The sequence below is a fragment of the Buteo buteo genome, chromosome 6 (assembly GCF_964188355.1).
Source record: "Buteo buteo chromosome 6, bButBut1.hap1.1, whole genome shotgun sequence".
NCBI lineage: Eukaryota > Metazoa > Chordata > Aves > Accipitriformes > Accipitridae > Buteo > Buteo buteo.
In genome coordinates, this window is record NC_134176.1 from 39,555,341 (window position 1) to 39,579,683 (window position 24,343).

The 24,343-nt window shown below is 40.7% G+C and overlaps 1 protein-coding gene across 11 annotated transcripts in view; it reads left to right on the forward strand.

The window, feature by feature from the left end:
• The first annotated feature begins 563 nt into the window (after positions 1–563).
• The window catches only part of PCNX1 (pecanex 1), a 95,199-nt gene continuing 71,419 nt past the window's right edge, over positions 564–24,343 (forward strand). For 4 of the 11 annotated variants that reach the window (XR_012650775.1, XM_075030539.1, XM_075030542.1 and 1 more), the window contains exons 1-6: positions 564–878; positions 8,981–9,189; positions 15,253–15,358; positions 18,426–18,471; positions 19,352–19,441; positions 21,100–22,800. Coding sequence is in view for 10 of the 11 variants with exons in the window: in XM_075030539.1 (XP_074886640.1) it covers positions 726–878; positions 8,981–9,189; positions 15,253–15,358; positions 18,426–18,471; positions 19,352–19,441; positions 21,100–22,800 (2,305 nt within the window). In the remaining variant the exon portion in view is untranslated. Of the gene's footprint in view, positions 879–5,242; positions 5,395–5,435; positions 6,594–8,980; positions 9,190–10,983; positions 11,040–15,252; positions 15,359–18,425; positions 18,472–19,351; positions 19,442–21,099; positions 22,801–24,343 lie in introns of those variants that run through there. The other 7 variants (XM_075030546.1, XM_075030547.1, XM_075030548.1 and 4 more) reach the window with 5 other exon arrangements.

Consider the following 24,343-nt stretch of genomic DNA (forward strand, 5'->3'; position numbering starts at 1 on the left):
CTTTGATTTTAAAGCATCGAAGTGTACGGTAGGACGACGTCCTCCTGCCCTGCCACAAGAAGAGGACACCGCGCCTCGCCAGGAGCAAGGCCCTGAGAGAGGGGAAGCAAAAGCCCTTGGCGAGGGTTGTGTCTCCCTCCATTTTCTAGGAGCACCCTGACACGTCACGCACCCCGAGAGCCACCCCGGCCAGGCCGCAGGCGTGAGCCCCCTTCCGGTGACCGGGGGACACGTTCCCCCCCAGTACTCCGGGCGGTCCCCGGCCTCCCGCCGCCTCGTAGGTGGGGGTTTGGGCCCGGAGCCGGATTAGGGCCCGGAGCCGGATTAGGGCCGGCGGCAGCGGCTGGGCCTCTCCCGCCCAGGGCCGCCCTCCTCCGCGCCGCCAGGGGGCGCTGGCGGCGGCGCCGCCCTCCTCGGCGGAGGCGGGGGCAGCGGGGAGCCAGCGCGCAGGCGCAGTAGCGGGCGCCCCGCCCCCGCGGCGTCGTCCCTCCCCGGCGACAGAGCGCGGGGCGGGCGTCCCCTGCCGCAAGGGCTGCCGGTCTATCGGCGGCGCGGGGGCGGGCGGCCGGCCCGGGGCCCGGACATAAGATGGCGGCGGCGTTGCTGGGGAGGCGGCGGCGGCGGTTGCGGCCGTGCGGGCTGTCGCGGAGCGCGGGCGGCGCGCGGCTCTGCCCGGGCTCGCAGGGCGGATAGAGCGGGGCCGGGCTCGGCGGAGCGGGGCCGCCATGGGCTCCCAGGTGCTGCAGATCCTGCGCCAGGGCGTGTGGGCGGCGCTGAGCGGCGGCTGGTACCAGGACCCGCACCAGGGCGCTGGGGTCAACGCGCTGCACCTCTACCTGTGGCTCTTCTTGCTCGGCTTCCCCTTCACCCTCTACATGGTGAGCGCAGGCCGCCGCCGCCGCGCCCGGGGCGGGGGACGAGGTGGTGGTGGGTGGGGGGGAGCGGTGTCGGCCTGGGCCTCGGGGCGGGCGGGTGGGCCTTGCGGGGGGCCGCCCGCCTCAGCGGCGGCCGGGGAGGCCCGGGGGGGCGGGAAGGACGGCGGGGCCGTCGCACGCGCGCCCCCTGCCCGCGGCGCTGCCGCTGCCGGGCTGCCCCGGGGCCGGCCCGCCCGGCCGCCGCTTAGCCCTGTCGGCGCCCGCCGCCGCGAAGGGTGGCCCGCGGCGGACCCGGCAGCCGCGATGGAGGCGGGCGCGGGGTACGCCTGAGGCTGCGGCGTTTCGGAAGCACGGAGCTGTTCCCGGGAAGATGGGGGTGGGTGCTAGCGGGGCGCATCGGGCGCGGCAGGGCTTCGGTGGCTGGCGTTTCGCCTTCGGCTTTCTGTTTACTTTCCTTCGGGACTGGGCATAACTCTACTAGCTTCCACTGCAGGTCTGCTGGTAGTGCAGGAAAAGGCACAGCTGCTGTAGGAGCTGTCAGATCCAGCCAGTATTTCTGGCTGGCAGCTCTGTTGCTTTCTCTTCTGACTTCGGAGGCTGGGGGAGGGATGTGCTTCAGGTTCCATAACCTAGAAGTTTATTTGGCCGTGGTGTAGTGAACTGCGTGCTGGCTGGCAGTGTATCTGGACTCTCTGTTATTGACAAGAAGTTACTTGCACTTTTTTTGCTTGTGTCCAGACGGTAGTGTACTTGGTTTGGGAGAATTCCTGTTGAGTATATCTTTGTATCTGACACTTCGATCAAAGCTGTTAAAATACTAACCTTTGAACCTAGAAACTTTATTGACATTTGGACTTGGAAACAAGTCTAGGAGAGGTGCGATCAGCTATGAGGGGAAGGGGCAGTTTCCTGTTGGCCAGAACTTTTCTTTCTGTGTATGTTGTGTGTAACTTCTGAAATACTAATATTTCACTTCAGATTTCTTGGTAGAAAAGTGTGATTGTACTAGGTGTGTTGTGACCAGCTTTGAGCACATGAGGTAGAATGTAATTTGCAAGTCTGCCAGGTCCAGATGCTGTGACAACTTAAAGTGGAAACTGCATTGTGAAAAAAAAATGTGAGTTAACAAATGAAACCTTGGAGGAAAAACTCAAGAAGTGCAGTTGCAGATTGAGAGCTCTGGGGTCAGGCGTTTGCTTTGTTAAAAAGCAATTTGTAAGATTGCAGCATGAGACACTTCATACTAAAACAGCTAATGTGGAAGAGGAGGTTACAGCCCTGTATGGTTAGTTTTTAATTCGTATTACTGTGTCTTGGAAAAGGTAGCTCCAAGGCTTTTTGTTTTTGAAAACTTTAGACTGCTGGCAAGGAAACCACAGACTGAGACAAACTGCTTTTAAAACCGAAGTTAATGTGACAACAGCTAGATAAAACTTTCAGCTAAGGAGATCTTCTCTATAAAATCTGTGAATCTGCATCTATTTGGAGTTCCACTGAGTATAGGAAGAAGAGAGTCTTTTTGGTCTCAAATGTAGCTTTTTTGTATTTAGAAGTACTGCTCTTCTGCTTTGAGAGAATAGTCTATTTAATTAGTACTGCCTTGCTGAGAAAGCTCACCACACCTTTGCGAACAGCTATATCCTGCATGTGCAGGGGACTTTTGAAGGGGGGCTGATCTATGTTGTACATAGGTCCTTTGACAACTGATAAATCGGGACCAGCATTTGAGTGTCCTGCTGCTCTTAAAGCAGCAGTTAAGCTTCAGTTACCCATACTATGGGGTAAACTTTGGTGTTGCTTAAACTTTTTTTCTTTTCCTGTGGAAAGAGAGAAGACGGGCAAAAGCAAGCTGCTTCGGGTTTTGTTGAGGTCAGAGAAATTCTCTTGCTTCAGAGCTCTGGATGTGTTAAAGATGCAACAACAAGTGCCAACTTCTCTGAGAATAAGTAGGGAGATTAGTCACAAGTTAAAGCAGATTGAATCATATTTGGCTGTTTTCCCTCTTTCCACCCTCTGCAGTTTTAAGTGTTGTCTAGACATAAACTAAACAGGCAGAACCATGATGGTCATCTTAGTTCTGTAGCATCTCTTAAGCTCTTTTTCAGAATAAAAAGCAGTAAATGTTGCATTGCTGTAGGACATACATAAATAAGCAGAACTTGCTTAAAAAGTCTTAGGTAATCGTAATCTGAATTGTAAGCGTGGCTCACTGGTGTGTAGGAGGGAGTTTCTAAGCTAGCTTTAAATGACTTGTTGCTGGCAGACAACCCTGTGTGTTTAAAAAAACCAAGGTATATAGAAAGGCTTAGAATGCCGGCAGGTTTTATATTACCTAAAACTTCCTTGCAGAAGGAATTTGAAGATCATAGTATTGCTTTGATGTATCGGGGCAGCAATAACTATAGTTATTCCTAAGTTGTTTTGTAGCAACAAAGGCGAAAGTATCCCCTAAGAACTTGGCTTGTAGCTGGCTCTCAAGGCTGAATGCATTTTATAGTAAGCTAATCACTTTTTTCAAATGTTATTTAACCCTCAACAGGAGTGGAATGCTTAATAGCGTTTGAATATGGTAATTTAGATGCACTTATTGCTTAAAGACTTGGTTTATTGCACCCAATGTTGTTAATGTTTTGTCTGTGTGTTCCTTCTATTGATCCTGTATTTTCAGAATGGAATATGGTAATGGTTGTGGTTCGCAAGTAATAACATAAATCCATGTGTTTCTTTGCACGTGTATGCCAGTGCTGTTAGGGTTGATGGGTTTAACACATGGTGCAAACCAACTTAAGGGATTAGCAGTAGCATTCAGCTAGCCTTTCTTCCTTGGTCCCTCACCTGCCTGCTGAGCTTAAGCACATGAAAGTGAGGTCTGTACCCTGTGTGAAGGAGAGACAGATGTATAAATAAATGTATCTATATTACAGATCTGGATACTTATCTCTCTCATGTGTATTTATACACTTAACCTGACCTTGTCAGAAGTGTGGCAAAAAGAAAAGTGTAGATAATGAAGCAATTGGGCTGTAGAGGAAGAGAAATGTCTGCTTGAGTGAAGCTGCTTGAGTCTGTACTCTTGGATCTGTGGCTTGGCAGCATGCATGTAAAAATACTGCTTTCTAGACTAGTTACTACCCTGTTTGGATATTTGTATTCAGTAACAGACTCAACTGTGCTTGTTGATCTGCATATCTGTTGTAAGAGCTGATCCCTGTTTTTAATCCAAAATTCAAGTTGGGAGAAGAAAATACGCTACAGTATGGGGAAACTGTACAACTAGGTTGTAAAATACAGTGGCAGAGTTGGAAAAAATACCCTAAATGCAGAGGCCAATGTTATGCATCAGTGTTGCAAGGGGGAGGGGAAGAGTGGAGACTGCCAAAGCACTTCCCCTAGTCGGAATGCTGTTTCAGCCCCACCACGTGCGCAGGAGGGGGTGAAGTCTTGGCTCTGGCACTCGGGGAACTTTGCCAGTGACTGAAGAGGAGCCAGGACTGTACCTTGCTTGGGGTGATGGGCTCATATGTACCTACAGAACTTGTCTGTCAAAGTCAAGCTCATTTAGACAACAGTTCACTTAATAGGCACTTGATTTCCTGACTTCTTTACATAGTTGTAGGTCATATAAATGTAGCTTCATGTGAAAGTCTTTTTCTAGTGAAGTTTCTGAAATAAGTGTTGTTTCCTAAACTAAGAGTTTAAGTACTTGAAGTTGGATGTATGATGAGAATCCCTAGTATCCCATGTGGCTCTAAGTCACATCTAGTTTCTTGGCTACTCCAGTATCATTTATACACCTTGAGGTTTCAGTCAAAAACTAGATAGCTTGTAACAGAACATGCTTCCAGATAACAGCAGTTCTTAAGGGCTCTGGCTGTTCATAAACAAAAATGGTGACAAAAGTACATCTGCTGTTTCTTGACCTTTCCTCTTCTCTGGTATGAATGTTTCTATAAAATACTGGCCTTGAAATGCTTGAACTTGAAAGCATTTTATAAGCCAACTGTTACTGTTTAATGAACTTTTTGATTGATATCACATTTACGTAAGGACTTGCAATCTGATTTGGGTTGGGAGACTTTGTTATGAATGTTCTCAACAGGTAACACCTACACATCTCTTTTTTGAAAAGAATCTGGAAACTTCATTGCATCTGTAGTGTCTAACTAAAGTGAGATGTGATTCGGTAAGATCCATATAGTCTTTGTTTCTTCATAAGTATGTAGCACAGCCTGCGATCAATGAAATTCCCTCTGGTTCCTGGCAGTTGTGTATTTGAAATGATGAATCAAGATACAGTGACCTTTGTAGTTCAAATGGGAATATTTTCGTCCTGTAGCTAGTGGTCTGAGGTTTCTTTTCTGTTCTAGGTTGACCACTGGAATCGAGGAGTGCTTAAAGCTTTTCACAAAATGTGTGCTGTGATACAGCTAAGCTGACCTGACAGCCAGCAGCTTCCAGAATGGACAGTCCCACTCCTCAGCTGTGTATTCCTGCATCTTACCTTTTGTCCACGTGTACAGTATGGATTTCATAAGTTGTCTTGAAAGGTTTAAATTTGGAAAGTAACTCCTGAGGGAAAGGTGGTAGAGAATCAGTGTCTTTCCTCTCACCCTCCATCTTTGAGACTACTACTTAACTGCCTTTTAAGATACAGGGAAATACTTCCAGCTAGGAGTTTATCTAATGACTGGGTTTGTTCAGCCATTAGATGACTGAAGTTTTCAACAGAATGTAATTAAAGCAGGCAGTTTTTGCATGGTCATGTCTAGCTCTTTCTTCTCTCCTACAAGAGCTTCTGTTGTGACTACTACTGTTCAGTGTATGTTTTCTTTTGGTGCTAATGGAAGTGACTAGAGATGTGCAGTAAAATGCGATGTTCTCTGAAATGCTGTTGCAGCTACAGACTTGTAGCCAGCTGGTGTCTGCTAACAAGCTCTAACCTGAGGTTTTTGGTCTGTTGTGCCCAATAAAAATGTTTTAGTACCTGTGAAAAGAACTGAAGTGAGACCTACCTGCAAATTTTAGGACTTAGATTTGTATTCCAGTCTTGAAGATGGTATTGTACAAGATGTTCAGTTACACTGGTGAGGGACCTGTCTCTCCTCAAATGTGGTAAAATGTCAAGCACAGTTTAAAATACTAATTTCACTTTAACTTGCCATGGCTTGTGGAGAGAAGACCCCAAATGGAAGTTGAATGCTTCTAAGTTTGGCAAACAAAAATAGAGAAGGCACCAGTGGTTTAGGTTAGGTTGCAGTAACTCTTCCTCTTGACGCTGGCATGCAGATGAGTTGCTGGTACCGTGGGTAGCACCGCTGTACCACAGCATGAGACTTAATATAAAGTATGATCAGACAGCAGAGTATGCCAGACATGCTAAAATTTCTTCTGTTCTCAGAGTATATGCCCTATTCAGAGCGGAGTAACTACTAATGAATACGAAGACTGAAAAGGAGTGAGTTAATGTATTTTTAACTTTCTGCAATCCTGTGGAAACAGGATGTGAGGAAAAAGTACCCTTTTAATTCTTTATTGGGTTTGCTGCAAGTTACATGAGGTGTTTAACCTTTTTTTTCCCCACTTGTTCTGCAAATGAAAGCTTTGAGAACAGGATGTGCAGATTTTGCATTCCACAAGATAAACTGGATACACTGTGTGACCTCACTGCTGACAGAGTGGAGGGGAGAAATTGAAGAGTGCTTGGGACAGAAGTTATGGGCAAGTCTTTTATAGACTAACTCTAGCTTTTGTCATCTAATGTTAAACTGACATCTGGTAATGGCTCCTGAACACTAGGTACTTGCAAAGGAGAGGATAGTTGAAGTTCTCTTTGACTAGGTAGCAGACTGCTTAGCAGGTACAGGAAGCTCAGATGTTTTGCCAAAGTTAACGGGCTTGCCCTTGCCTGCAGGGAGCTAGCTACCTCTGAAGTTCTTGGAAGCGGAAGCACCGCATCTCTTGAGGAAACCCTTGTAGCATTGCTTCAGGGTTTGTATGGAAGCCATTAGCATCGTTATGGCTCCTGCTTGTTTACTGATGCTGTTTATAAATAGCTTTATTTCCTCTTTCTCCTTCTGAGGTGGTGCTTGGTAAGTGAATCTCACTATCCATTAGGGTCTTGTACAGCTCAGCATGCAAAATGTAAGTTAGCATACCTCAGCTTAGTTTGCCTGTCCTACTTCAAATGTTATATTAGGTGTTGACTTGTTTTGGAGGAAAAGGTAGGTTAAACTTGATCCCTTTAATAAAAGAATCCTAATAAGTAACCTGCCTTCTCATTGATTCCAGACTCAATTATTTATACTTGTTTGGCTTTAGAAATGTTATATTGGTTATTTGTTTTTGCTTACTGCCAGAAAATGAGCAGCCAGATTAAGGATTGGTTTTATTCTGAAGTCAACAGTCAATACAATCTTTAGAAACATTTATTCTTTTATCCCCTTTATTGGTACAATATTTTGTATTTGGAGATCTCTTTGAACAGTGTTTTTGCTAAACTCATTGTTTAAATAGTGTGACAAGCACTGCCAGTTCTTCTAGGACTATAAGCTCTTGAATATGTAGAAATACTAATGTTGTAATCAGATCTCTCTTAAATGACTAAAACTAGCTTTATGTGCAGAATAGAGAGGGGTCTCTGTCTTATTCTCCGGTCATGTTCCCTTTCTGATGCCGCAAGATGTGCGTGGGGCTTTGATCACCATAAAGACTCTTCTCTTGTAGGGGTCCGTATAGGGAGGGAGACTAGATGTATGAAACAAGCTGAAATTCTCCTTAGGCTAGGAGGTCTAAAGACAATTCATTTGTTTTTTCTCATCTACTAAATTAACTTTCATGCTGGGTAACAAATGCTAATTCTGATTGTTGTATGTCTCTGTGTGTATTTATGGCTGTTAGAGTTTGATATCAAACTACAACATCAGTGGGGTAAAGGGTAGTGATGCAGCAAAATATTTGAGAACACAGACTCCTGTTGCTTTTGCAAGGGAAGTGGTCTATTTGTGGATTAAGATTAAGAGTTATTGTCTCATTTTGTTTAGTGACTGCCTAGGGAAATGGCAAAATTATAAATAAGAATAAAAGGAGAATTAGAAGGGTGAAAGCCTTGAAGTGAAATCTGAAGTTTAACTAGTACTCTGAACACTTCTTTCAAATAGTTACTAGGCTGCACTTAATACCTGTTGCTGAAGTGATTGATCTATAAAAGCCTTATGGGCTTCACCAAAAGTTGCATGAGAAGTCTTAACTCTGAGTGGAATTTCAAAAGCTGAATTCAGGACTGAGGTTTTTCATGTGGCTTCTGGCCACCTTTGACACAGCTGAAAAACTCTCTTCAGAACATCTGTCTTAGCTGCCTTTCCATGGGCATGTAATGGTCTAGCACAAATAATCTTTCCAGTGTGTGCTCTTGCAGGTTATTGTGGACTACTGCTCATTTGTGTGAGCCACAAATGTAAATAGCCTTTTTTTTGTATGCAGGTAGGGAAGAGTTTGGGTTTGGTGATTGATCAGTATCTTGTCATGCAAGAGTAGCTGTTGGAAGCTGACAAGTGAAGTCAAAACATCTATATTAGGTAGTTGAATGGGTTTTCTCCCCTCTACCATGCTGTCAAACTCGCATCAGTTTTTCCAAAATGGACTTGGTGCTGTGTACTAGCCCTGAAATAAGGTCATAACCCGTGCTTGGATTACTTTTCAAGTTGCTTAAAATCTTCCCATTTTTTTTTTTGTTCGTAACAACTAATCAAAAATATTGGGTGTGACACAAAGTCATGCTAGCTCTAGGTTTTCTGGTCTAGGTCTTACATTCCAATAGCCTGGAAAAAAAGAACAGAAGTTGAATTTGATTCTCAGGCTCCAGTGATGGGTCTACTTAGCATGCTGCTGTGGTGCTTTGGTATCTTGTAGTCCAACTGTTCCTTTTTTCTATGTTGCTAGACTTCTAACAATCTCCACACAAAGTTTGACTGTAGGGGGTGTGTGTTTAAACCTTCATTTTCAGTATGATCAATATTTTTTGTATGGAAAAACTGTTAAACTCTAGCTTTATTCTTGTGGACATTTGACCTTGTGTTCATTAACTCTTTCTTATTCTCTTTTGAAAGGCTCTTCCTTCTTCCATGATGATAGTAGCTGTCTACTGCCCGGTGATAGCAGCTCTCTTTATCGTTTTGAAGATGGTGAATTACCGTTTGCACAGGGCACTGGATGAGGGAGAAATTGTGGAGAGGAATGCCAGTGAGCGTATGGACAGAGGTGCAAAACCAGAACAAAGCAATGTTTCAGCCAAGAGGAAAGACAGCAATGGGCCCAGGTAAGGTGTCTGCTGATGTCTATATACTGCTTCAAATGATAAACAGTCCTGTCTTCAGCAGATGTGTAACTGGAATGGTGGTTGAAATAAACACTGAGGAATATAGATGCAGACCTCCTTAGTTCTGAAAGACTGTTTAAGTTTGGTCTTTAAAAGCAGACTTATTTATGTATTAGGTTTGAAATGATGGATTCATGTAAATTTCCTGGTTCCTCTCCCAAAGGAGTTCCAGAGTAGTATTGAAAATGCTGGAAGCACTGAAACAATACCATGGAAAATGTGTGCTGATTAGGTCACTAAATACTTAATGAACACAACCAGTACAAGTAATCTTATTTCAGCAGTAGACTTAGTTTTAAAAATGTAGCTGTCAAAGATCACATACTACATGCTAAGCCTTTTATCACTAAAAGGAATGTCTGATAGGGTTTCGGTTTGCTTAGTTTTGTGAAAGCAGGAGTCAGATGCAGTGCCTGACTCCAGTCATTGTCTTCTTGAGAACACTGTCCTGTGAATTTGGAAATGTTGGAATTTCTCAGCTCAGTAATGAAGATGATGAGTCTGAAGTGTACTGTCAGTAGGAGGTGATTCCTTTCCACAGATCATCTTTGCTGTCACCAGCATTAAAAAAAAAACCCAGAGGTTTTCCTCCTCTGACCAGACTATTTGGAGAAAGAAGAGCAAAAGATGACTCATCAACAAGGCCAGCCTAACCAGTCTGATCAGACTGTGGATGTGTTACAAGCTCTATTATCAAAGCCTCTGCTTGGCTCCAGATAATTGAGGCCATCTTAAGAGTTAGACTGCATGAAATAAATCAGCCTTGAATTGTTAGCTTTTAAAGAAGACCTTTCTCTTGTCTGAGTTTCTGGTACTAGTAGCTATGAATAGTTTTCAAATTGAGGCAATTCGTATGCTGTCCTGACTCTTAGAAGGTTGTGTGTGTTTTATTAAAAAAAAAAAACAAACCAAACAAACCCCACAACATGCCCCCGCCCCCAACCTTTTACATGGAGACATGTGCCATAATGAAATGTAGTTGAAAGAAGCCTCTTAAGTCAGTTTATCAGCATGCTTAAAGGAAGGAAATGTTAAAGTGATACTCTTTAAAATGCTCAGCCTAGAAGTAAAAGAACTTCACTGTACATGTGGGGTAGCTTCTCATGAGATGGGTCTTAAGTTCTTCTGTATCTGCTCTCAGCTCAGGTATTGTTAGCAAAAACAGTGTATTAGATTCCTTTGAAGTTGATATACAGTAACTTGTATCAATCTTTTATAACCTGACCCTTTTTCCGTGTTGTTTTTGGTAACTGAACCTGCTGATTTTAATTGTGACTCCATTTAGATCACCATATACTTTACTAAAACTGTATTGAGCTGTTTTGGGGACAATGCTTGCTGAAATGTATATTAATGCTTATTCTGCTTAATAAAATTCATGAAAGTAAACTAGTGGTCTGTTCTGTTTCAATGCAGCCTTGCTAATGCATGTTTTAGCTGTGATCCTTAGATGTTTTTGTGTGGTGTTTTTTGTTTTGGTTTTTTTCAAGCCATATAGCTTTTGCTTCCAAAACAGTAGCCAAGACTTGGCAAGGGACTTCTTTCTACTAGTATTGTGAATTACTTCTGGATGTTTCAGAAGTTCTGTTTTGTCTAAGGAGCAGTTGACATGGGACAAGTTACTACATTATAAGCATTTGTGAGCTCAGAAGTAGAGGTTAGTTTGATGCTGTGTGTCCTGCTTGCCAACTAAAGTTTCATTAACTTTTATATGATCCTTGTTCCCACTTTCAGGTCTCTTAACTAGAACTGGGAACAAGGTCAATGCAGAAATTACGGAGTTACTTTTGGTAAGTGGGATGTACAGTATATACTAATCTTTGCCTGGAAGCTTACAAGAACTCTGGGATAACATTCAAACCAGTAGAGGGGATGTAGAGTGAGTGTTTCATACTGAGCTGTCACCTTCTGAATAAGTTAAATCCGAACACTAATAAAAAACTGTGTTGGAAGAAAGTGTGTATGTAGGGTTTTCTTTTTTTATTTTTAAAATCTGCTCCCCTAGCCTAAGGTGGATATAGGGAAGACCTAAGTAGACATACTACCTTAAATATTTGCCTAAGTAGAATATTGGTTTTGATAGCTTAGGCTACAACATGTGAAACCAAATAAATATAGTATAGTGTGCAAAGCTGTCCTAGAGTTTTTACCATGCCACACACCCCCTCCCTGAGACCACTTTAGATATGAATGTTAATATTTTTTAAGGATTGAGCAATAGTTTGGTTTCTGTTCAAAAGTTGTGTTCAGGATTCTGTTTAGCTTCTAAGAACTACTGTTCTTTCTTTCTGAAGATGTTTATCTGCAAAGCGGTGCTTTCAGGTATCTGACAAATTGTGCTGTCATTTGTAGGTTTATGTGAACTGCTCATTTATCTTTGGTTCACATTGGTTTGTGAATAGGATCAAACTCTGGGTATTTTTAATCTTCTCATAAAACTTCAGCATGCTTAAGCAAAGAACAGCTTACTGTTCCATAAGAAATGCCCTGTTTATTTTTTCCTCATCCTCTTTATAAAGCCAAAATTTTCTAGTTAGTATTTTTGAAAGAAGCTAGTCTTAATTTGGAGACAGGAATGTGATTTGTGGTCTTCTGTAGCTTCTGGTGCAGTTGCTGCTTTTGTACTTAAGAGGGTGGTGTTAGTAGTGCTTCTGTGAGTTTTCATGAAAAGTAATGGGGATACAGGCTCCTGATCTCATGTAAAAGGTTGAAGGAACAGTGCAAGTGTACTCTTTGTTGTGTATGGTTGGATCCACATAGATACTTTAAAACACTTAAGTCAGTCTTGCTTTGGGGGATATGAATATGGCTTCTTTCTTGTCAGTGACTACTATGGTTCAGAGTATCATAAAGCATTAACCTGGTGACACTGCTGTCCCTGATCTCCATCAGCATGGGGGAGCTGTAATCATGATGCTACATGAATTTCACATGTAGTTCTCCAAAATAAAACTGACAGCTGGAGAATGTTGCATCTTTGACTTATGTACAGTCTACTTAAGTATGAGTAGGAGAAGTAAAAAAAAAAAGTAAGCTCTACAACTATTTCCCTACCTTTGCTGTTTCTTTTCCTTTCATTTTTCTGTGGCTGGCAGACCTGTTCTTGAGCTTGGAGTTTTGCCTTTTTGACTCTATAATTAGTGATTCAAGCTTTAAAGAAAACTTCTCTTAATACTTGAAACTGTTGTAGTCTAGTATTTGCAGTATGTGCTGTGGTGGTCCAGTGTTTTGAGAGCAGCCTCCTGACTAGTTTTCCTACTATTTTTGTTGGAAATTAAGGACAGAAGAAGGTGTTCAAAAGAAAGGAATAAAACTTTCTCTGCTTTGTCCTGAAATCAAAATTGCTTGTGCCAAATTCTCTCTGGAAGTTCTAGTCTGAGTATCAGATTTCTTTAGTCAGCCTACATCAGGTTTTAAACTTCTGAACTCATGTAGACTTAAAGCCTCTTCAGACTTACAGTTAGTCTGTGACACACTAATGTAATATAGCTGCAGATTGTAATTTTAGATACAACAGTTACTAATAATTAGAAATGCTGGTTTTAATTTGTTTTGTGCAGTCTCTGAATGCCTCTTCCACAGCAATCTCTGTTGCAGGTAGCTGGACATAATTTACTCGGTCTTCTCAATTTGTGTAGTAACTTCACTTCAGTTTTCTTGCTTGCAAACTGAAAAGTGTGCCACTTGCTCTAAAGTATTAAGTCAGCAAACTGAGAAACTGATTGTGGAACTTAATAGCAAAGGAATAGCCACAGCTCTAGCAGAAAATAGCTCTGAAAGGATTCTACATGCTGTTGTAGCCCAGATCCTTATGCATACAATGATTAGTCCTAGAAATCTGTACTTCCTACTTGTTCCTGCAGACTTTATCTGTTGTTTGTTACTAGCTTTTGTTAATCCATTAGTTTGGGTGCTGTTACAGAATATAGCAGCTGCGAGTAGAGTGGTGGTGTTGGGTTGTATTGTTGCTTATGCTGATATCTGTTGGTTTACTTTTAGACAAAATCACCTCCTTCTCCCACCCTGGCTAACTACCCAGTTCTATGCATGAGAGCTTATTCACATTAACTTATTTTTCTACTTCATAAGACATACTTTAATCATATGCAGTATTAATGAATTATTCAAACAGGAGAGGAATTTCATCTTTTTGTGAAAGGAGTTCTTTGTTATATCTTCAGGTGTCATCATAATGTATGCTGAACTTAAGCATTGAGAGAATTTTTCGGTTTAGTCTCTAACTTGATATTATGTTCTTATGTGTTCTTAAAATGCTTACATAAGGAATACTTAGTTTGGCTAAAGCTGGTGCAAATTATTGAAGCTGAATTCTGGTTTTTTGTTTTGTTTTTCCTTACCTGGTTCTGCCTTAGCACAATTGATAATAGCAGGTCAGAGAGGGCTCTGTAAACAGCTGTCAATAAGAGCATGCTTATGTCTTACTGCTGAGCTGTACTAAAATGGTGGCTTTTCAGTTCTTCAGTTTGCTGGAGTTGGGCCATAACTGTTGTGCTAATGCATGGCTGGTCGTCTCTCAAGTTAACTTATTTTTACTGAAGTAATATATTCCTACCTTCAAACTGTCTTTTTTTGTCATCTCTTTGATATAGGAAGGTTGAGGGGCGTCTTGTATGATCTAGAGTGGTTCCCAAGGTTGTACATTTATGCTTCTCTGAGAAGACAACAGCTTGAAATGTCATCCTGCAGAATGAATGATGCTTCAGGTCCTTTAGTCTACAGATAGACTGTTTATAATATCCGAGATTGATGTCTATATATTACAAAAATTATTAGGTGTTGGTCTTATTGCATGAGACTTTTTTCTATGAGACTAGCTGTCTATTAAGTAAGCCCTGCAGTGCTGCTGTCCATTTCTGTCCCCTTCTCCAGAGGGCCTTGATCTTTAGTTTCTCCACTCCAGCTGGAGAAGGGTTGTGCATATGTTCTTTCTCCAGGAAAATGCTGGAGTGGACTTGCCACAGCTCTGAATTATTGATTGTTGGGAGGCAGTTGTTTATCTTTGGGAAGGAGCAGAGAGGGTCAGTGTCAAACTACACTGCAGTTACTTCTGTTCAGAAGTCTCCTGGATCAAGGTGATTGAAGAGAAGTGTATTGGGAGGGGAAAAAGAATGCCTCAACTTCTCCCTCTTTGCAGTTAGCAAACAGTGCCTAGGTTGAATCCCTGAGTTGTAGTCCCCAACTCATTTCACACCCTGTTGTCCTAATGGGCAGATCCAACTTTGTTTTGTTTCGTAAGTATCTGCCTTTGACAAGCTGAATTATGTTTTATTACAATTTGGTGATGTAGATCTAGAAAATACTTTCAAACTAGTACTTAATCCTGAAAGAGTGAAATCACTAGGACATAATATATCTATTGTACCTCAAAATACTTCTTGGTAGGACCTGTAAATTATCTGAAGGGAAGTTGTTTTCTGGTAGAAAGAAGTGGTTTGCATCCCTGGGAGAGATACCATGTCCCTGTATGTCTCTGCCTTTCTAATAACTTTTACTGACAGTGTGTGTATTTCTTCATTAACCCATCCTTACTTTTGCTCCTAGATCCAGTCTAAGGAAAAGATCTGGAGTCCTTTCCTTGCTCTTTGAAAGAGTTCTATTTAGTACTCTTTCTGTTGATTGATTTCTGAGTGTCTATAGTTGGACACATGATATGAAAGCTACATGTGTGTATGTATAGACAGAGTTTATATGTCAGCATTTTGAAATGCCTTGTAGCTCCTAAGTCTTTACAGTTTGTGTTGGCTGGTGACAGTGGACTTTACAAGGCAGCAGTTTCTGTGATAGTAGATAGGGTGCTCCAGGTCTGACTGAGCTTCCTGTGTCAAGGGGGCAGTATTCATCTGAGACACTGGGATGTATTTGAGCCCCTGGTATTTGAAAAGGGAAAAATTGTTTTGAATCTACACTTAGCATAGACAGACAAACTTCTGTTTAACTGGTAGGTTAATGTTATTTATTTATTTTCTCTTATGTTTCTCTCAGTGACCCTGGTGGAGGGATTGAGATGTCAGAGTTCATACGAGAAGCAACTCCCCCTGTGGGCTGTAGTTCACGCAATTCTTATGCTGGGGTAGATCCCAACAGCCAGGTAAGAATTAAAACTGCTGCAGTTGTTGTGTTAGTACTGCTGGCTTTGCAATCTGTAGCGTAATCTTTGCTGATTTTTTTCTTATTATTTTATTTTTTTATTGTATTAGGATAAACAACTTGCCTTTCTGTATTTCTTAACTGCTTTATTAGGGTGGTATTGCATTCTCCCAGCTGCATAGCTGTTGCTTATCTCATCTTTTGTCAGTTTTAGGAATGGCTGGATTTTATAAGGCAACCTACTGTCCCATCAGAAAGTATTCCCTTTTGCTTAGTTAGCTTTCTTCTGATTTAGTAAATCAGAATGGCTCAGAACATGGTCAAATAAGTACCAAGACCCACTGTGGTGGACTTCCCTCATCCTTTTGGTATCAGTGAACTGTTAGGTAGCTCAAGCTGTAACTTTATCCTTATGTTCTAACTTTGTTTTCCTCCGTTACTTTTGTTTGATATGTCATCTAGATGCTTAATTGGCAAACTTTAGTTGTGCTGAATTTGAGGAGGCTTCTGTTAAGTCTTAGAATGTATCCACTGCTGATTTATCCCTTGCAATGCTAAATAGCTTTCTGAAAGTTACTATTCCTGACAGTTCAGACTCTGCAGTCAAAAATGTTAATTTGCTAAAGTACAGAGCAAGATAAACTGGTAGAAATGGAAACACTAAAACTGTTTAATTTTGGACGACCTCTGCAAAATCTTCATTATTTTGATGCTTCAACAGGGGTGGGAAGAAAGCAAAAAATAGGGGCTGCTGCACACCAGATGGAAGTGCTGAGGAACTTGGCTTTATTAGATTTTAATGCAACTTCATTATGCTCTAGTTGCCTTTTCACCAGGGAAGTTGTTCCACTTCCTTATTGTGTCTGCTAGACTTATGCATTCAACTTCCATAGCGCTGCATATGCTGTTCCTTCTATTTGGCTTGTGATGTTTAGCCAGTTGTGGCATCTTTCTTTTACCCACTCTTCATGAGGACAAGTAGATTGACTGGCCAGACTGTATGCTTATGTTGACAATGAGCAATGCAGCATCATATTAAAGATACAGTAGCTATTTTTGAATGACGTTGAAATCCTTGGTGTGGTATTACAGTATCAAGTCCTTCTAATTAGCTCTCTGAGCAAGCAGTATATAATGTAATGCAGTGTTATGCTAATGTTGGTGTTTTATCTGAATAATGCTCCTTTATGTAGCATAGATACTCAAAGAGACTTTTTCCTTTGAAGAAAGCAGGTATTTGGTAGTGTTCAAAGGAATAGGAAGTGATGGTCCATGTAGGAAGACAGAACTGAGCTGGGGATCATGTTTCTTTGACTGGTCTTTGGAGACAAAACTATTCCAAACATACTCATAACAATTTTAATGTTAAAGTGTGTGAAGAAGCTCTGTGTTCTTTCCTGTGTGTTTTAATGCTGACACTAACTCAGTTAAAGCTACTGTGAATGGAAGTATAGTGTTTAAAATGCGTTTATGATGGTAAAATTAGTGTTCACTAGTCCCTTTTGATTGAATTTGCAGCATCAAAAGGATATGTGAGTAGTAAGCATCCGAGTTCTGTTCAGTTTTTTGTGTGAAATAACTTTCCCATGCTGATGCATTTGCATTCAGCTACAGCATTCAGCAAGGCATGTTACTGAAGGGAAAAAAGTTGAAACATGGCAAAATGACTAACAAAAAGTATATGTGACATAGTAGTAAAGAAAATGCAAAAAAGCAGCCAGAGCTCACTTAATGCATTACACGTAGCAAAGCCATTGTTCTTCTGTAGTATGGCTGAAAAAAATCTGCACACATCTTCACATTACCTTAGATTTGCAGTGCTTACAAAGGAGAATTAGTAGAATTATGCTCTCTTTTCCCCAGAGTCATTTGAACTAGGGATTTTTGAAAAACAGCATCCCAATAAGTATACAGTAAAGTAAAATTGCTGTCATTTTTATTCATCTTGCGTTCAGATTTTGCCTGAGTGCTCTTTTATCTTATTTCTGAGTGGTTTAATTGACACCTGCATTTTTGTGTGTTATTCAAAGTTTTGAGAGAGGTGGTAGTGGAAATATTGTTGAAGGAAAGACTAAATTCTCTTTAGCACCTCTGCAAAATAATCTGCTACAGATTACAGGATGTATGTAGACTGCAAACCTAAATGGCTAGCTAGTTTTTGTATGAGGAGGTACATGCCTGCTGGTTAGCCATTGAACATGGCTGAAAAGCAGATACTATAAATTTGAAATGTGATTGTAACTAATATCCAAGGATAGGTCAAGGAATACTGTAGTCTTCTACTAACCAGTTAACTTGCTTTGAGATAGCTGTAATCTGTGTACTTGGAAACTGTCTTCAAAAGAAAAATTGCATTTGCAGGAATGAGAGGGAAGAATAAGATACTGTAATAAAATAATCAGGTTAAATTGATTTAAGCTTATCTAGCTGCCAGCAGGGATCATCCTGCCATATCCCCTGTTCATGCTGCTGCCACTTTCCATGTACCAACACTTAGGTTCTTGTGATTACCTGGTCATTGGATCAACTCTGACAGACCTGAAAACTAACCCTGGTAAAAATATGTATCTTTTCCCATGGGAGTAGTTTCTGGATTTAGCTTGGTGTTTACTATGTTGAACAGGTAAGTTTTATAGTAACATAGTGTTTTCTTTAAGCATTTTAAGCAACCGGGATGATTGCATTAAACATTCTGCTTTACAGCAGCAGTTATTAGTGTGCCACCATAGTAGTAGTTTTGTTTCCACATCAAGTTTTTTTCAAGGAAAATTCCTAGATTAGAAACTGTTTTTAAAATCGGCATAGTAAAATCTCCAAGTATATCAGCTATAAAACAGAATGATGCAGTGATATAGTTGGATGCATTCATCAGATGCCTTGTCATCTCTGTTTGCAGTGGAAACATTCTGAGTCAGAAAGGATTTTACAGCACTGTGCTGTTGGATGCTTTTGTGCCTTTGCAAATCTCTCCTAGATGTATAGGCAAATGCATACATTGCAGTAATAGGAAACAACAGTTGGGTAATTTCTGAAAGTTTACAGCTTTTTACATAACTCCCTGTTTCTAGGTTGGATCTGGGTTATCTCGTCTGGGAACAGCAGCAACCATCAAAGGTAAGATTTTTGGCTACTTAAAATTACCTTGCCATAGCACTTCACTATTGTTTACTATTTTGTTTCCAAATACTGTCTACCTTTTACTATTACCATTTACTAACTGGAAGAAATCTTCCTTGGAGTTGCAAATTATGTTGTGTAAAACACTAGGAGAGAATATTTTGGAATCCATGCTCTGTTTTCCATGTAAAACCATTTTTTTCTTTTGCTTGTAAATGCAGACCCAGGGGGTTGGTTTGAGTGGACTTTTCCCTATTATTTTGAGTTCTGTGCAACCAATCACCCTTCTGGTATTGTATTTCGATGACTTGATTATTTCTAGTTGCTTGGTGTCTAGCAAAAGTATTGTCCAGGGTAGCCCTTGTGAACTTCTCTGAGATGAAAGGATAAATTATTTGTAGTATGTGAAGTTGCTATCTTGTAAATTTATTAAGCTGGTAATAAGACAAAAGAAAATGAGATGTGATTTTTTGTCACTTTCCTGATTTTTCTTACCTTTTTTCTTTACAAGTATTTTGTTACAATCCACCCCTCATTTTTATTGGCAACCATGCAAAAATGAATATTCAAATAGATATGTCTTCAAGGAAAAAAAATATCTTTATTTCCATTGGGTTCTGTGTAAGATACTTTTCCAGTTCTTCATGGAAGATCTGTGTAGTTGAATGAAAATTCTTATATACAAAATAAAAGAAATAGAATAGACAATACTTATCTCTAAAAGATGAGACAAATATTGTTACTTGTAATTATTATTTACCTTCAAATGAAGAAATAAAAGCAACAGTCATTCATGACAGGTGAGAAATCTGCAGTGTATGTAGATGTATGTGTTAATACTTTGAGCACTAGTACTCTTCTTTCTTAAAATTCACAGGAGATACTGACACTGCCAAGACTTCTGATGATATCAGTTTAAGTCTTGGCCAGAGTTCTAGCCTGTGTAAAGAAGGGAGTGAAGAACAAGGTAAAATTTCTTATTCTGCATTTTAAACATGGTATTTTGTTACCAAAGACCCTTTGCTTAACATGCTAAATATATTAATGCAATTTATTGATAGACTCTAAGAAAGGATATCTTGAAGCTCTCTGTTTCCATTCTTAATTACTCTGAGTTCCTGGGATGCATAGCTTGAATACTTTTAACTTTATTCTTTGGCTGTGTGCTGCGTGTTTCTTGTTCTGGCATCTTCCAGCAGGTAATAAATATTTACTGTCTCCTTACTGCTGAAAGATAGCTAGCTTACATGTCTCTAGATGATCTCTGTCATACTGAAAGTGGCCTGGGATTCATGGACTTTGTTGTAGACTAATTTGCTTTGCTTTCCAATACAGCCAAGTGATTTTTTTTTTCCAAAACCAGGTGTGTTTTTCTGTAAAGTAAATAATCCTGTCCAGAGTTCTGTATTTCTGGAGCTATAGGCTGCTTCTAATATGCAAGCTATCAGAGTTTTGTAATTGTTTTTTCCTAGCATGTAAGGAAACTGCTAGGTTGTATTCTTCAGTTGTCCAATTTTGTTTCAGATCTCACTTTTCATTTGGTTTCATTGCTGGGGAAAAGTCTGCTCAGACTACAACAGAGCATAAAACTGTAGGGAAATCTTTTGTTTACTGACTTTAAATTACCTGGTGACTTAGCAGAAAATTAACTCTGGGAATACTATAGTTTGTTTTGGCCACTCTAATCAGACTGATGGGTACCTTTCAATTGTTACTGTGTGATTCAGTGCAGAAAATGTTTAAAATAGAAGATTACAGGTGGCCATGCTGTCGTAATAGGCAGCAGGTTCTACTGCTTTCAGCTGAGTAATGGAACTGTTCGTGAAGGCTAAGTTCAACACATGGGCAAATACACTCTACAAAACTTTAGTAATTGTAGTAACTTAACTTGGCCTCCAGATCTTCTATTTCTAGTGACAGTACCAAACAGGAAAGTAGCCTGACTTTCAATACTACCTGCAGGTGGACACTTTTACAGGAGACTGCTTGTGATGGATAACAAACAATTGTTCTGACCAAAAGCTAACAGCAAATCCTTATGATTTGCTTTAACAGCACCAGTTTTAGAGACATAAAACTCAGTAACTTTGTAGAGAGTTTCATTACGATACCAACAGACCTCTGCCAGTGCCTGCATCCTTGCTAACTGTGAGCTTACTTGGTATCTGGTAGGAAAGGTGACTTTTGTTGGTTTTTTTGTGACTTCAGTGTTAATGGGGTTTATTCTGTCGTCTTCAATAATTTTAAAGTTTGTGAAACAGCTATCTGCATGTAGGAAATAAAAGGTAGGGTACCCTTTAATGATTAAGAAACTTTGGGATATATAAAAATGAAGTCTGACACACTTGAGCAATAGAGGAAGTTGGGGACTTCTCAGAATCATGTTGTCTTTTTTTATTAAAAAAAGAAACCATCAACACCAGCTTAATCTTAGCAGCTAATAAAAGTCTGTCAGGTTTGCCCAGATGCTAGGAAATCTTTTAAATGGTAATGTGATGCGTAGTACTTGCAAATGGATTTGTCGGTTTATTTACTTTATCTGATATAAACAAGCAGTTGTAAAGCAGATTGTATAATATACTTGAACATTCTACATTAATATTTTTTAAATATGTACTTAAACAGATTTGGCAACTGATCGGAAGCTTTTTCGTCTGGTGTCGAATGACTCGTTTGTCTCCATCCAACCTTCATTGTCCTCTGGACAGGATTTGCCAAGAGACAGCAGTGACAAAGTGTGCCTCTCGAACAACCAGCTTGTGGACCAGTCTAAAACCGGTGCATGTGACACAGAAGTAGCTTCGCTTGTAACTCTGCATTCTCACTCCTATAGGAAGGATCATAGACCACGAGGTGTACCAAGGACTTCTAGCTCTGCTGTCGCTTTTCCAGATGCTTCATTAAATGACTTCCCTCTCTACCAGCAAAAACGAGGACTAGATCCTGTCAGTGAGTTAGAAGCTTCCAAGCCCCCTTCTGGATCCAGAGAGTCCTTGGCTGAGAACTCTTGCATTTCAGGAGTTTTTCAATTAGATGACATTCTGAAAAGTAGCAGCCCTCAACCATTGGCTAAGAGTGGGAAGAGCAAATCCTTGAAAGCAGATAAAAGTGTGGACAGTCTGAGAAGCCTGAGTACTAGAAGCAGTGGTTCAACAGAAAGCTACTGCAGTGGGACTGATCGTGACACTAATAGTACTATCAGTAGCTATAAAAGTGAACATACTAGCTCAACACATATAGAAAGTGTGTTGTCAGAGCACGAGGAGGAGTCTCCTAGAGAAGAGAAAAAGGATGCTAAGAAAAAGGACTGTGGTGTTGACTCGGAGGATGACAGTAGTTCTACTACTGACAAAAGGACTAGTAGCGAAAGGACTGCTGTGGAAGTGAGCACTAACAGTGGTGTTCAAGAGGTAAAGGGTTCTAATGCATCTGATGAGACACACAGTCAGAAAGGTCTTGGTGCCTCTGCTTCAGAAGAGGCCAATAAGAACCCACATGCCAATGAATTGACTACGCAAGCTGACAGGCCACCTGGGAAGGCTGCTGAACAAAGAGATGAGCAGAGTGAAAAACTAGCTGTGTTAGTAGATTCAAGAGCTTCTAAAGAAACAAGTGGAAAACAAAAAGAAGGAGATGTTCGACCAAAATCTTCTAGTTTAATACATCGAACAGCTTCTACCCACAAGTCCAGCCGGAGAAGGACAGGAAAAAAGCGGGCTAGTAGTTTTGATTCAAGTCGGCACAGGGAATATGTTTCCTTCCGAGGTGTATCTGGTACTAAACCTCACAGTGCTGTGTTCTGTCACGATGAGGACTCCAGTGATCAAAGTGACTTGAGCAGGACATCAAGTATGCAGTCAGCTCATCAGTTCAGCAGTGATAGCTCTTCCAGCACCACCTCCCATTCATGCCAGTCTCCTGAGGGAAAGTACAGTGCTCTAAAGACCAAATATGTTTCTAAAGAACGTGGGGGCACAGACCCTGAAAATGCTCACAAAACCCATGTAGGCTCTGAAGGAATTAGCAAAAAACGATCTACACGTCGGACTTCTAGCACAAACAGTGCCAAGAATCGTGCTAGAGTATTAAGCCTGGACAGTGGTACTGTAGCGTGTTTAAATGACCCAAATAGTTTAATGGCACCAGGTAACATAAAACAGTTAACCACTTCAAAATCTGATTTGGAAGCCAAAGAAGGAGAGGTGCTAGATGAGCTATCTCTGTTGGGAAGGGCTTCACACTTAGAGTCAGTCACTCGTTCTAGGAATAGCTTACCAAGCCAGGCTACGTTTCCTGAAGGGGAAGAGCAAGAATCAGCAAGTGGAGGTAAGTAAATGACCTACCAGAAGTACCTTGCCATATTTTGTTAATGAGTCTGGTACCTGTGAGTTAAGTTACAACTATGCTTAAGCATCTTCCTGTTTCTTCATTCTTGCCTAGTAAACATGACAAAGTGTTTTCTTCATAATCTCTTGGAAGAGCTACACAAACAGGAGTTGAATTCAAAGAAATGTTATGAAATCTATAAGTAGAGGTGTTATGGGTTTGTAACTGGTAGTCTGTTAACCAAAGCTGTATCTTAAAATTATTATTTGTGATCACATCAGACCTGCTCCATTGTATTACTCAGACTTCAAATTATGTGTACTATTTTAAAAGTTAACAATAAAAGAGAGACTGTTTTTGTTTGAAAGATTGTGCAGTTTAGAAGATTGTGAACATGGAAGTGATTGTTTGAAGTTACTGCTGCCTCTTAGATGATCTCTCTGGCATGGCTTGAGGTGGTACTAAAAAAAACCAACCCACCCCCAAACTCTTACCATGCTGCTTTCAATTTTGCATTCTTAAGGTGGTCTAGTTACTAAGCTGAATTTGCCTAGGGATTTGATTTTGCTTAGCCTTGCCATTGTTGGCTAGACAGTGTTGTTTACTTTGGGGTTGGGGTTTTTTTGTCCTCATTATGAGAACACAATAACCTTCCTGTGCTGGAGAGAGGAATGTAATTTCCTCTTTCTATAAGTATTGCTTTGCTTGGAGTAATGCAAGTACTAAGCTTACCTGTAGTAGGTGGTATTAATATAGATTAATAGGGGCCTTTTAAAAAAATTTTTTGAGCTCTTAGTAGTTTTTTGTTTATCACTTCCTATGACATTTCAGTCTCTCTTCTTGGTTAACCATATGGACTGCCTTAACTGGAAGGCTTTTTGTGTTGTGGAAGACAAGTGGGTTTAAAATATGTTTTCAGAGCAGTATGGGATTGCTAATTACTTCAGTCTGACTTTTGGGATTGTTTGAGGGTAATACCTACCAGATAATCTGGATCTTGTTAGCTAAGCACACAAATGCTTGATACAATTGTATTTTAGATCAAGACATAGATATTTTTAAGAAATTGTAGCAAATTTACTGTGCTTATTTAGAATGCCTAAACAAAGTAGTGATTCTTCCATCTTAAAAGGAGAGACTTCCAGCTCACAGTAACATGAGAGATGACCAATAGTCCTTTTGGTTTTTTTCCTTTCCCCTGACACTAGAACAAACTCTAAGAATTAGTACAATTAATTTTGGGGGTGGAAAAGTGTGCTACACTGAAGTTCAGCTGTTTATTGATTACTGATCAAATTTGATTGGCTTACAATTAGTTCAGACCTATCTAGGTGCTTTCACTTTAAAACAAACACACACACCACCCCCACCCCCCAAACCCAAAAAACCTGCATATATTGGTACCTTCTGTATTTCTGTTGTTCTTAGCAACAGAGTTCTGCAGTAGCTTTAATGAAAGAGTCCAGGTTGCTCTTCCAGTACTAACTGTGCAAGCTTAAATACTTAACACATATTCTTAATATGCCTTGCTAAAGTAGCATCT